General features: G+C 36.1%; 1 protein-coding gene across 1 annotated transcript in view; it reads left to right on the top strand.

Moving 5' to 3' along the window:
• The window catches only part of LOC132562134 (WD repeat-containing protein 49-like), an 86,858-nt gene extending 76,572 nt beyond the window's left edge, over window positions 1–10,286 (top strand). The window contains 2 exon segments of the mRNA XM_060226859.1: window positions 8,371–8,474; window positions 10,098–10,286. Coding sequence (XP_060082842.1) covers window positions 8,371–8,474; window positions 10,098–10,286 — 293 coding nt within the window.
• The last annotated feature ends 5,379 nt before the right edge of the window (window positions 10,287–15,665 follow it).

Genomic DNA, 15,665 nt, shown 5'->3' with positions numbered 1-15,665 from the left:
CATTAAATTTATTCAGTCAATTTAATTGATATTAAAAGGCAAAGGCATACATACGAATCTAACGTTTGGTGACTGAAATGTTACACCCGTTTTCTAAAGATATATTACTGCATAAAGTTATATCTGTTGCAAACCTGCAGCGAAGCAGAAAATATTACTATAGTTGTTGTCCTGGTGATTGGCGATAGAATAAATTGGTAAAAGTGCATAGATATTATGTCAGTTCTCTCAACCATAAGAAAACTATGGCAGTCTTTTCACACCTTTAAGAGGTCTCATGATGTCTGTAATGTTAACATTATAATGTCTATTGTGACCATAACATTGAAAGAAGCAAAACTCAGATAAAATCTCTTTTCTAATGAATAATTCATTGTATAAGGATCATCTTTAGAAAGGCAAGTTTTCAAAAATAATACAGAATATTCAATCCTGGTTGTAATTGGGAGGGGGTGTCAAAATAAGTAACCACTTCCTTACACTGTATATAATGTACAGCCATCAAACTTAGAGTGTTAGATCAATTGCAATTTAGAAACATTTGATTTCAAATAACATTTAGTTATGAAAGATAACAACAAGAGACGCATGTTTGATAGTGTGATACACCTGGCTGACTGGAGAAAGGAGCGATTTTCCTGTGATGTCACCTAGCCGTTAATCCTTCAACTTCACCATCGATGTGGGAGCGATATTCCCACAACTAGGTTAGGCGGGTTGGGGGATGGGTTTAATCCATTCTGCTTGCCCATCAATCATTGCCCCAGCAAGGTTTGAGAACCTAATCACCTGAACTGTTCTGTAGTGAAATTATTCTAAAATGTGTATTACTAAAGTTATGGTTGAAAAAATATCTAAAAAAGAAAAACAAAAAAAAAAAAAAAATACAGTTTTCTTTGGTGTATGTTTGGCAAATGTGTATGTTTTTCTATACACTTTTAATGGATTCAATTTATTGTACATCTGTCATTTAACATATCATTTATAACCTGAATTTAGGGAAATAACAAGCAAGGTGTTCAAGTTTTTTAATATTTGTTTTTATTTTAATTTGAAACGGAATAATTTGTGATATGATATTAATATTTTAATTAGTAATTAATGAACCATGAAGTGCTTGGAATGAAATTATTTATAAAAAGTGTCTGAGTTTCCTTCATCCGTTTGACAAACATTGTCTCACAAGATATACACAATATTACAATGATATTGTTAATTACTTGTAATTTATATTATTTCTTTTGATTTGAATTTTTTACCCTTAGGGAGACATATCTTTAAAAGATCAATTTGTAAGGAACTATTCCTGTCATCTCTTTCCTATCTGTTCTCGTTTTTATTCTTTTTTTTTTAAATGTATTTTCTCTTTTCCATATCTGAAACAAAAACTAATTTCCCTTCAAGTTTACTATACTTTCATGAAGAATAAATGTTTTTTATAGTGTTTGGGAGTTACACAGTACACATCTACAATAATACATCTGTTGGAGAGTTACAGCATGACACATCTACAATAATACATCTGTTGGAGAGTTACAGTATGACACATCTACAATATTACATCTGTTAGAGAGTTACAGTATGACACATCTACATTATACATCTGTTGGAGAGTTACAGTACACAACTACAATAATACATCTGTTGGAGAGTTACAGTATGACACATCTACATTATACATCTGTTGGAGAGTTACAGTACACAACTACAATAAAACATCTGTTGGAGAGTTACAGTATGACACATCTACAATAATACATCTGTTGGAGAGTTACAGTATGACACATCTACAATAATACATCTGTTGGAGAGTTACAGTATGACACATCTACAATAAAACATCTGTTGGAGAGTTACAGTATGACACATCTACAATAATACATCTGTTGGAGAGTTACAGTATGACACATCTACAATATTACATCTGTTAGAGAGTTACAGTATGACACATCTACATTATACATCTGTTGGAGAGTTACAGTACACAACTACAATAATACATCTGTTGGAGAGTTACAGTATGACACATCTACAATAATACATCTGTTGGAGAGTTACAGCATGACACATCTACAATAATACATCTGTTGGAGAGTTACAGTATGACACATCTACAATAATACATCTGTTGGAGAGTTACAGCATGACACATCTACAATAATACATCTGTTGGAGAGTTACAGTATGACACATCTACAATATTACATCTGTTAGAGAGTTACAGTATGACACATCTACATTATACATCTGTTGGAGAGTTACAGTACACAACTACAATAATACATCTGTTGGAGAGTTACAGTATGACACATCTACAATAATACATCTGTTGGAGAGTTACAGTATGACACATCTACATTATACATCTGTTGGAGAGTTACAGTATGGCACATCTACAATAAAACATCTGTTGGAGAGTTACAGTATGACACATCTACAATAATACATCTGTTGGAGAGTTACAGTATGACACATCTACAATAATACATCTGTTGGAGAGTTACAGTATGACACATCTACAATAATACATCTGTTGGAGAGTTACAGTATGACACATCTACAATAATACATCTGTTGGAGAGTTACAGTATGACACATCTACAATAATACATCTGTTGGAGAGTTACAGTATGACACATCTACAATAATACATCTGTTGGAGAGTTACAGTATGACACATCTACAATAATACATCTGTTGGAGAGTTACAGTATGACACATCTACAATAATACATCTGTTGGAGAGTTACAGTATGACACATCTACAATAATACATCTGTTGGAGAGTTACAGTATGACACATCTACAATAATACATCTGTTGGAGAGTTACAGCATGACACATCTACAATAATACATCTGTTGGAGAGTTACAGTATGACACATCTACAATAATACATCTGTTGGAGAGTTACAGCATGACACATCTACAATAATACATCTGTTGGAGAGTTACAGTATGACACATCTACAATAATACATCTGTTGGAGAGTTACAGCATGACACATCTACAATAATATATCTGTTGGAGAGTTACAGTATGACACATCTACAATATTACATCTGTTAGAGAGTTACAGTATGACACATCTACATTATACATCTGTTGGAGAGTTACAGTACACAACTACAATAATACATCTGTTGGAGAGTTACAGTATGACACATCTACAATAATACATCTGTTGGAGAGTTACAGTATGACACATCTACAATAATACATCTGTTGGAGAGTTACAGTATGACACATCTACAATAATACATCTGTTGGAGAGTTACAGTATGACACATCTACAATAATACATCTGTTGGAGAGTTACAGTATGACACATCTACAATAATACATCTGTTGGAGAGTTACACTATGACACATCTACAATAATACATCTGTTGGAGAGTTACACTATGACACATCTACAATAAAACATCTGTAGGAGAGTTACAGTATGACACATCTACAATAAAACATCTGTTGGAGAGTTACAGTATGACACATCTACAATAATACATCTGTTGGAGAGTTACAGCATGACACATCTACAATAATACATCTGTTGGAGAGTTACAGTATGACACATCTACAATAATACATCTGTTGGAGAGTTACAGTATGACACATCTACAATAATACATCTGTTGGAGAGTGACAGTATGACACATCTACAATAAAACATCTGTAGGAGAGTTTCAGTATGACACATCTACAATAATACATCTGTTGGAGAGTTACAGTATGACACATCTACAATAATACATCTGTAGGAGAGTTACAGTATGACACATCTACAATAATACATCTGTTGGAGAGTTACAGCATGACACATCTACAATAATACATCTGTTGGAGAGTTACAGTATGACACATCTACAATAATACATCTGTTGGAGAGTTACAGTATGACACATCTACAATAAAACATCTGTTGGAGAGTTACAGTACACAACTACAATAATACATCTGTTGGAGAGTTACAGTATGACACATCTACAATAAAACATCTGTTGGAGAGTTACAGTATGACACATCTACAATAATACATCTGTTGGAGAGTTACAGCATGACACATCTACAATAATACATCTGTTGGAGAGTTACAGTATGACACATCTACAATAATACATCTGTTGGAGAGTTACAGTATGACACATCTACAATAAAACATCTGTTGGAGAGTTACAGTACACAACTACAATAATACATCTGTTGGAGAGTTACAGTATGACACATCTACAATAAAACATCTGTTGGAGAGTTACAGTATGACACATCTACAATAATACATCTGTTGGAGAGTTACAGTATGACACATCTACAATAAAACATCTGTTGGAGAGTTACAGTATGACACATCTACAATAATACATCTGTTGGGATAACTTTTGTTTGTGCTTTTTTACTCAGCTCTCTTTGAAGTGCAATATACAATTTATTATCAATTAACTTTTAAAATTTCTGTATAAGTTTTCCAAAATTTTGCCATGCAATTAATGATCAGAAAATTTTAACCTGAAGAATTCATCTGCATCTGCTTTTTTGTTTGATTCCATCAAATCTTATTGAACCTGAAACTGTGACAGAGACTGTATTTAACACTATGTACAAGCCACACTGACCCGCCAGCTGAGTGACAGAGATTGTATTTAACACTATGTACAAGCCACACTGACCCGTCAGCTGAGTGACAGAGACTGTATTTAACACTATGTACAAGTCACACTGACCCGTCAGCTGAGTGACAGAGACTGTATTTAACACTATGTACAAGCCACACTGACCCATCAGCTGAGTGACAGAGACTGTATTTAACACTATGTACAAGCCACACTGACCCGTCAGCTGAGTGACAGAGACTGTATTTAACACTATGTACAAGTCACACTGACCCGTCAGCTGAGTGACAGAGACTGTATTTAACACTATGTACAAGTCACACTGACCCGTCAGCTGAGTGACAGAGACTGTATTTAACACTATGTACAAGTCACACTGACCCGTCAGCTGAGTGACAGAGACTGTATTTAACACTATGTACAAGTCACACTGACCCGTCAGCTGAGTGACAGAGACTGTATTTAACACTATGTACAAGTCACACTGACCCGTCAGCTGAGTGACAGAGACTGTATTTAACACTATGTACAAGTCACACCCGTCAGCTGAGTGACAGAGACTGTATTTAACACTATGTACAAGTCCACTGACCCGTCAGCTGAGTGACAGAGACTGTATTTAACAGCTATGTACAAGTCACACTGACCTGTCGTCTGTCCCCTAGCTGAGTGACAGAGACTGTATTTCTTAACACTATGTACAATAAGGGACTCACACTGACCCAATAAGGGACTGTCAGCTGAGTGACAGAATTAGACTGTATTAAGGGACTAACAATCTATGTACAAGGGACTGTCACACTGACCCGTCAGCTGAGTGACAATAAGGGACTGTATTTAACACTATGTACAATCTGTCACACTGACCTGTCTTATCAATCTGCTGAGTGACAGAGACTGTACAATAAGGGACTGTCTTATTAGGACAATCTGCCCTGTACAATAAGGGACTGTCTAATTAGGACAATCTGTCCCAATTACAATAAGGGACTGTGTTATTAGGACAATCTGCCCTGTACAATAAGGGACTGTCTTATTAGGACAATCTGCCCTGTACAATAAGGGACTGTCTAATTAGGACAATCTGCCCTGTACAATAAGGGACTGTCTTATTAGGACAATCTGCCCTGTACAATAAGGGACTGTCTAATTAGGACAATCTGCCCTGTACAATAAGGGACTGTCTAATTAGGACAATCTGCCCTGTACAATAAGGGACTGTCTAATTAGGACAATCTGCCCTGTACAATAAGGGACTGTCTAATTAGGACAATCTGCCCTGTACAATAAGGGACTGTCTAATTAGGACAATCTGCCCTGTACAATAAGGGACTGTCTAATTAGGACAATCTGCCCTGTACAATAAGGGACTGTCTAATTAGGACAATCTGCCCTGTACAATAAGGGACTGTCTAATTAGGACAATCTGCCCTGTACAATAAGGGACTGTCTAATTAGGACAATCTGCCCTGTACAATAAGGGACTGTCTAATTAGAACAATCTGCCCTGTACAATAAGGGACTGTCTAATTAGGACAATCTGTCCCCTACAATAAGGGACTGTCTAATTAGGACAATCTGTCCTGTACAATAAGGGACTGTCTTATTAGGACAATCTGCCCTGTACAATAAGGGACTGTCTAATTAGGACAATCTGCCCTGTACAATAAGGGACTGTCTAATTAGGACAATCTGCCCTGTACAATAAGGGACTGTCTAATTAGGACAATCTGTCCCCTACAATAAGGGACTGTCTAATTAGGACAATCTGCCCTGTACAATAAGGGACTGTCTAATTAGGACAATCTGCCCTGTACAATAAGGGACTGTCTAATTAGGACAATCTGCCCTGTACAATAAGGGACTGTCTAATTAGGACAATCTGTCCTGTACAATAAGGGACTGTCTAATTAGGACAATCTGCCCTGTACAATAAGGGACTGTCTAATTAGGACAATCTGCCCTGTACAATAAGGGACTGTCTTATTAGGACAACCTGTCCCCTACAATAAGGGACTGTCTAATTAGGACAATCTGTCCCCTACAATAAGGGACTGTCTTATTAGGACAATCTGCCCTGTACAATAAGGGACTGTCTAATTAGGACAATCTGCCCTGTACAATAAGGGACTGTCTAATTAGGACAATCTGCCCTGTACAATAAGGGACTGTCTAATTAGGACAATCTGCCCTGTACAATAAGGGACTGTCTTATTAGGACAATCTGCCCTGTACAATAAGGGACTGTCTAATTAGGACAATCTGCCCTGTACAATAAGGGACTGTCTAATTAGGACAAGCTGCCCTGTACAATAAGGGACTGTCTAATTAGGACAATCTGCCCTGTACAATAAGGGACTGTCTAATTAGGACAATCTGCCCTGTACAATAAGGGACTGTCTAATAAGGACAATCTGCCCTGTACAATAAGGGACTGTCTAATTAGGACAATCTGCCCTGTACAATAAGGGACTGTCTAATAAGGACAATCTGCCCTGTACAATAAGGGACTGTCTAATTAGGACAATCTGTCCCCTACAATAAGGGACTGTCTAATTAGGACAATCTGCCCTGTACAATAAGGGACTGTCTAATTAGGACAATCTGCCCTGTACAATAAGGGATTGCCAGCTCTATATAGTGAGTTACCAGCTATATATATCACCACTGTGTTGACAGATGATAAAATGAAATCTAAAAGTTCAGACCTGTTAGCGTTGTAATGGTACAACTCACTATGTAAACAGTTACTGCTGTCAAAGTTGATCCTAACAACCCCTTTATAAGTTGTTACTAGGAACACTAAAACTTAATGTTCTCTCTCATTCCATCCATTTAAGGTGAAGTTTGAGGAAATGTAAACATATATAGTTTCCAGTAGATTGATAGGATAGCTTTATGGTAGGACAGAGAAATCCTGAGGAGAGATTCTTGACTTCTTACTTGTGGGTTCTGTGTCCTTGCCACGTTTTAATTCACTTGAATAGTGGCACAGTTCAAAAAATGCACATGTACGGTGCTTGATGCTAAAATTATTTGATGTATGAAGAATGTACAAATTTATCTAATTATAGGGCTGTTGCACTGCCCGGCTTCATTTTGTCTATTCTTTTGTTCACTTTAGATTTTCCTTCGTCACCTTCTAGGCTTCAGAAGTTTAGCATCACTGACAAGTCCTAGAAGGACAAAACAGCTGTATGATGCAGTTTAATTCATTGTTTGGCTCTTTTGTACATGTCTTCCTGTAGATTATAAAAATGCTAATCACTTGTGTGTTTTTTGTACAATCTTTACCTTGGCAAGATAGAGATAACTTGCCCTTGAAGGTAATTCTGTTGTGACTATAAAACATGAAGATCACCAATGTTCAGGATCATTCCTCATGAGATTTACTGATAAATAGGATGAACTACCTCAGCTCTCACCTTAACAATGTGACATTACTTAGATATAAATTAGATTTATACTGTTGTTGATTTTGTTTACAGAGAAGATTCTCAACTTTATAGAAAACATGGTCAAAGTCTTCCAGATACTCTCTTCATGCTCTTCATTTCTCTGTTGTCCTAACTTACATAATGTATCAGTATGTGTTATATCAAGTTTTATCTCTATTGACAACAGATATGTACTACCCAGTAAATACTGTTTTATCTCTATTGACAACAGATATGTACCACCCAGTAAATACTATGTTTTATCTCTATTGACAACAGATATGTACTACCCAGTAAACACTATGTTTTATCTCTATTACAGCACTAAAACAGCCGGTTCCAGAGAAAGAAATCTTCCCTAAATACATTTTGGATTTTGAGGCAAAAATGAAAAGTTACCACAAGATGCAACTGAATCAACAACTGGTAAGTAGATACTTATTGCTTCTTCACATTTCACAAGAAAGTCAGAGAGGGTCCACCCACAAAGGGGTGTTTACACTGAGATTGGACCTATAGGGTCCACCCACAAAGGGGTGTTTACACTGAGATTGGACCTATAGGGTCCACCCACAAAGGGGTGTTTACACTGAGATGGGACCTATAGGGTCCACCCACAAAGGGGTGTTTACACTGAGATTGGACCTATAGGGTCCACCCACAAAGGGGTGTTTACACTGAGATGGGACCTGTAGGGTCCACCCACAAAGGGGTGTTTACACTGAGATTGGACCTATAGGGTCCACCCACAAAGGGGTGTTTACACTGAGATGGGACCTATAGGGTCCACCCACAAAGGGGTGTTTACACTGAGATTGGACCTGTAGGGTCCACCCACAAAGGGGTGTTTACACTGAGATTGGACCTGTAGGGTCCACCCACAAAGGGGTGTTTACACTGAGATGGGACCTGTAGGGTCCACCAACAGAGCTGGGGGTGTTTACACTGAGATGGGACCTGTAGGGTCCACCCACAAAGGGGTGTTTACACTGAGATGGGACCTGTAGGGTCCACCCACAAAGATGGGGTGTTTACACTGAGATGGGACCTGTAGGGTCCACCCACAAAGATGGGGTGTTTACACTGAGATGGGACCTATAGGGTCCACCCACAAAGGGGTGTTTACACTGAGATGGGACCTGTAGGGTCCACCAACAGAGCTGGGGGTGTTTACACTGAGATTGGACCTATAGGGTCCACCCACAAAGGGGTGTTTACACTGAGATGGGACCTGTAGGGTCCACCCACAGAGATGGGGTGGTTTACACTGAGATTGGACCTATAGGGTCCACCCACAGAGATGGGGTGGTTTACACTGAGATTGGACCTGTAGGGTCCACCCACAGAGATGGGGTGTTTACACTGAGATTGGACCTGTAGGGTCCACCCACAAAGATAAGGGGTGTTTACACTGAGATTGGACCTTTAGGGTCCACCAACAGAGCTGGGGGTGTTTACACTGAGATTTGACCTATAGGGTCCACCCACAAAGGGGTGTTTACACTTAGGGTGTTTACACTGAGATTGGACTTATAGGGTCCACCCACAGAAATGGGTATCTGGTATGATAAAATTTTAGTGTACTGGAAAGTGCTATCATAAAATTCCTGTTATAGTATGTTTATAGCATTTTACTGTTACTTGGATGTGATCATATTTGAACCCAGTATACCTCCTGACAAGTAAACATTCTAACACATCTTTGAGTACAGCTAGGGGAGATAACTTCACCACTGTCAAAGTGTGTTGTATTGACTTGTTTAATCATTAAATGGAAATCATGTTGACTATATACTCAAAATTTTGTGGGTTTTTACTTTTTACTGTTTTTGTGGACAAAATAAAATTGTGGAAATAAAAGACATTAAAAATGTGACTGATAAAGAGAAAAATTGATTTCATGCTTTCCATGAAAATGAACTATTTACACGTGTGTTTGGTAAAACTCAAAATTTAACCATTGATAAGAACAATAGTTATCTCCCAGGAGATATCTGTTTTACATGAATAAGTAAATTAGTTTCTGATCAGCATTTATTCTGCTTTCAGGGTGGTGGACTGAAAGGAAAACTTGGTGTTGGAGGAGGAGCAGGCCGCACAAGTCTACAGAATATAGGGCTTCAGCTTGGACAACACGCTCTCAAATCTCCGCCTAAGGCACTCAACAAATCACTCAAAGTTGGGGGAAGGAAACCAGGATCTCGACGAACCTCAGTGTCCGTCTCAGATATGTCCTAGTCATAATTGTTGTCCCAGAGGAACTTGTCAGACAACTCTGTATTTTATTGTCCGTCCAGATGTGTGGATAATTCTGAGCTGTTGATCATTTAAGGAAGCATATTTGATACTTGAAATGCCTGCTAATGACCAGGAATTCTTGACCACTTAAATAATTGCAACATATACTGTTTGTATAAGGTGCCGTGATGGTGGCTTGGCGTTGCGATTCCATGTCTGTAGTGGAAAGGATAACAGTGTTTTAATTCTATTGTGAAAATTTGGACAATTTCGCTCCAGGATGAATTTGTGTATCAGCAATAATTACTGTATAAACAACATACAGGAACGGCAATTAGTACAATCATATTTTAGCACAATATTTTTAGTGCAAAAGAGCTAACATAAGATTTCCGCATAAACGGGTACATATATATTATCAACAGTAATCTGAAGTGAGATGTACATTCCAATTTCCATCACTGTCGACACTAAACGTGTTACATACAATGTTATTTTAAGAAAATTAAACCAGTTTTACAAACAGTAGGTTACTACAGGCCATGGAAATCCTCTCTTTATAGTGAAATAAGTCCATATTTGGTAATGATTAGGACTGACCTACAATGGTGTATTTGAATGGAGTTTCAGATGAAATGCCAGCTAATGTTATTTCTTTTTCCTATGATAAGCCCACCCCTAAATTTGAGCCAAAGAAAAAGAAGTCTCTTAGGATAGATGCTATTTTTAGTAATTGCATCCTAAGAGTTCTAATTTTGTTTTATTTAGGCTGGACAAAAAGAGCAGGGTTTGTGATTGAACAGAGTACAGTTATGGTACTTACATGTATAAGGTTGTGTACATAGTTACTATTTACTGTAGGAGGAAGTGAGAAACAGGAAGGAAGTCAGAAGATGGGCAGACAGATACATATAATCCCGCTGGTGAGAGAACAATAGGCCATTTATATAGATATATATAGAAAACTAGACTCATTGTCATGGGGAAGTCTTGATCTATATGTCTACTGAGATGATAAAGTGTCACACATGTTTATCTTCCTTGGTGAAGTACTTAGAATTAGTTGAAGTCAGAGAGTTTCAGTGATACATTGGAGGCCTCAGTGTACCGCCTTCTCATGCTTTTTCATCTATATTCAATATTATAAAATCATTTATTTTTTTGTGTGGCCTTGGAGAATATCACATTTCTCAGATTGACAAATCCTTCTATTAACCTGAATAAAATAGCTGTTTGGTTGTATGACATGGTATTTAAGATGCAAGTTGTAAAAAAAAGATAAAAGTAGACTTGTTAAACAAGAGGCTAATTGGCTTCCTTGACACTGTGTGCAACTTAAGTTCTAGACATCTGGAAAAAATCCCAGTTTCTATCTTTAAACTAGGTTATGAATTTCTGAAGTTAAGTTTTTGTAAAGGAATTTGCCATTTCATTTCAGTAATAATTACCATAACTTTAGTATGGTACCATATTTGCATGATAACGTTATGACAAGTATTACATCATGAAAATTGGTTTTACATGAAAAAAAACTCAGGTTTTAGGTTATCATTGCATTTTGTCAAAACCTAGTGGAGACCTGAAAGGCAATCAGGACAGAGAGATTATCTCAGTTGTATAACTAAAGTATTCATCACATAACTAGCCTATTTTGTCATGTCATACGACCATGTCATAGATATTGAAAATGACATGTGTAATAACAATATTGTGATGTCATAATTGAGTCATGTCTTGATGACATCAAATATCTGTTTAAATAGTGAGGAACGTATTATCCATGTCAAAATAAGTCTGACAGGGAAATCACCTATTGCAGAAATGTGAGTTATATGATAAATATAATCTTAAATTTGTGTTGATGCAATGTGGAATTGATTAGTGGCTATTAACATACCAAATTATTTAATTCCATATGGATAAAAGAATCCCAAGAATGATAAGTAAATGTTTTCAATTTCATCATTGTTTAAAGAAAAACAGTGATGTTATAGGGACATCGACAGAAAAAATATTCCATTTATATTGCAGGAAGATATTTGTATAATAAATAAGACAGGCTGATGAGTATAGGGTAGGTTTCCTGATTTATCATCAATCGACATCACATCTTTGTCATAGGGGCATGTTACAAAAGTAAAGATTACAATAACGTATCTACTTTAGTACAACCAACAGGACATATTCTGTATCGTATTGTACTGATCTGTCACAAGGATGTGCCAGGTACATCAAAATGTCCTTCATTCATGAAATGTCAATGTATCTCCCAACAGAATATATTTTGGAATCCTATGTTTTTGTAAGTGGAGGCCCTAGCAAATACTGGCTGCAATACCACTTGGCTAGGGAAAACTTTGCTCTAAAAGTTAGGTCAAGTAAATTAGAGGTTCTGTGTTATATACCTTACGGAGACATTGGTCTAAACAATGACTTATGTGACATTGAACGATTAAATCACAGCATTTTATGGAAAGTTTAACTCTACATCAGGAAATTGTCAAAAATAGTATTATTTATTATTTATAATATAAAAGTTTTATTTTATTTTTTTTTTTTTTTTTGTTGTTTTTTTTTTTTTGTTAGAATGGCATTACAGTGTATAAAAAGACATAATTATAATGTAACACAGATGAATTTTGTTTTCATTGGAGAGCCAAGATTTACCATTCATATTCATACATTCAAGATTGATAGCTTCTACAGCCTTGTCCTTCAGATCACTACTATATCCTTCCTGTGTATCAGGAACTTTAAACCTAATACCCTGATGGTTTATATTTTACAAATCTTCATCAGAAACAATAACAACAGGATTGAAAAATAAATAAGGATTGATGGAGGAAGAGGGGACTGATTTTTTCTGACCCAATTAAAAAAAAAATCCTCCTCTCACTCCGTAACACAAAAAAAAAGATTGACAAGGAAGAATAATCCCCTCCTATAAGTACATCAGGCACTTTTGTGTGTTGATGAATCAGTCAAGGTTATATGATGTACATAAGTAAATATGACAGATATATGTAGCTGTCTTTCTACATGTCTTCCATTACATGTGCTTAAAGGAAATGTGGGTTTATCATTATAATGTTTGTATCTCCTTCTTTTGTAATGAAAAGTAAACAAATCATGTTGTTCTCACTAAAAGTAGTTGGAGTCAGTAGTGTTTTTATAAAAAAACCATGAAATAGGATTGATTATTTTTAGAAATATAAATTTTAGTAAAACCAACCGCAATAAATTTAACTATAAAATAATGAAAGTACATATATGTATATGTTTTGTAACCTTGTAAGCTATCTGTGACCTGTAGTATTGGGACATATTCTGTATCTTATTGTACTGATCTATTACAAGGATGTGTCAAGTCCCCATGTGAAAATTGGCCAAGGGCTTTATTATCTGCATTAACGTCAGTGATTGATCATCCATCTCAAGGGCAATCTTTTAACATTACAGGCCCAATATGTCTCTTGGTTTTGTAAAACTGTGATAAAAAAGAAACTATGTGATAATTATGATTAATAGTCACCTTAACTTTGCCATAATTTATATACATATTCCTGTTATGTTTTAGAATGTGTGTATTTTACATATTGTCATATCTTTATTGTAGAAATCTGTTGTATAATATTGAATTATGACGCGTGATGTTGGTTAATGTATATTTTTGTATATTTAAACACACCAAGCTGCTGATATTACAAATGCTGTGTAATAAAATAATGACACCTTTACATTTTCTCATTCTTCACTCTGTCTTTACATTACATCCTCAGCATTGATTTTATTTTACTTATCCAACTTTTAAGTTTTTTGACGAGATGCCCGACTCATGATCATCTCCCATGCTGTATGTGTGAGACCATAATACATTAAATTGATGGTAAACTGTGCCATTAATGAAGATTTAAATGACATTCTGTCTGCCTTTGGAAGTATAAGCTTGTAATAACATTTTTGATATAAGGTATTATAAAGAGTTAGTTAGATGACCCTGTTATATTTAAATAAGTGCTTTTAGATATTTCGGCTTTATAAGGCCACAATGACTTTTAAAATGATAGTATTTATATACATGGAAAAGAATCCGTCTGTGAGAGTCGGATACACAAACTGAAAGACACAGGCATATAGACAGAGATATACATATAGAGATATGCATTCATCTGGATAGATAGAGAGGAAGAGAAAGACAGATTTCTCATGAAATCAATAAAATTTCCCTTTAAATAAATAATAACGGAAATGTTACCACAGTTTGTACAGCACAGAGAAAACACATACCAGAAAATGTAAAAAAAAAAAAAAAAATGATGTGCAAACCATGTCAAACCATTTCTTCTATAGTTTTACAATGCCTAAGTGTGGGAAACAAGGATTTCAACTTTGATGCAAAAATTCACTCTGATCAATTTTGAGCAACATGTCTGTAGAATAAGTTACCATTTCACAGATTTTCATCATTGACACTTAACTTAATGGTATTAACTAAGAACAAAGTTGTAATTAATAGTGACGTGTGATGGCCACCATTTTTTATCTCTTATATCTCCTGCTGTATAACAGTTCTTCAATTTATAATTATTCGCTGTATAGACAAAAATATTTGACCTTGCAGATCTTAGACCAATTTAAATGCCAATTACACATCTACACTTATCACAGTGTTTAATTATGTGAAATTTCATACAATTTTGCCTACGGAGGTGCATATGAAATCTCTGGAAATGATACTATCTAGACAGACTGACAGATGTCTAGACAGACAGACTGACAGACAGATGTCCAGACAGACAGACAGACTGACAAACAGATGTCCAGACAGACAGACTGACTGACAGACAGACTGACTGACAGACAGATGTCCAGACAGACAGACTGACAGTCAGATGTCCAGACAGACAGACTGACTGACAGACAGATGTTTAGACAGGCTGACAGACAGATGTCTAGACAGACAGACTGACAGACATATGTTTAGACAGACAGGCTGACTGACAGACATATGTTTAGACAGACAGGCTAACTGACAGATGTTTAGACAGACTGACTGACAGACATAGTTTAGACAGACAGGCTGACTGACAGATGTTTAGACAGACAGACTGACAGACATATGTTTAGACAGACAGGCTGACTGACAGACATTGTAATAACTGTAAGAGGGCTTCTGTATTTCCAATGCTGGACACTTAAATGATATCTGTGAGTAAACCAGGACAACAGAATATTAGCTTTATAAAATGTTAACTCAAATGTACCCAGTAATTCTTCTTTTAGTAGTTGACATAAAAATCAACAAACATACTCAGGAATGTTTCATGCCATTTTATTTAATAATTTGGCACAAGATATCTTTTGAGGAAATAGACAAAA

The sequence above is a fragment of the Ylistrum balloti genome, unplaced genomic scaffold, assembly GCF_031769215.1.
Source record: "Ylistrum balloti isolate Yb309-2 unplaced genomic scaffold, AGI_CSIRO_Ybal_v1 Utg371352, whole genome shotgun sequence".
Lineage (NCBI taxonomy): Eukaryota > Metazoa > Mollusca > Bivalvia > Pectinida > Pectinidae > Ylistrum > Ylistrum balloti.
This window is presented reverse-complemented; position numbering and strand designations above follow the sequence as displayed.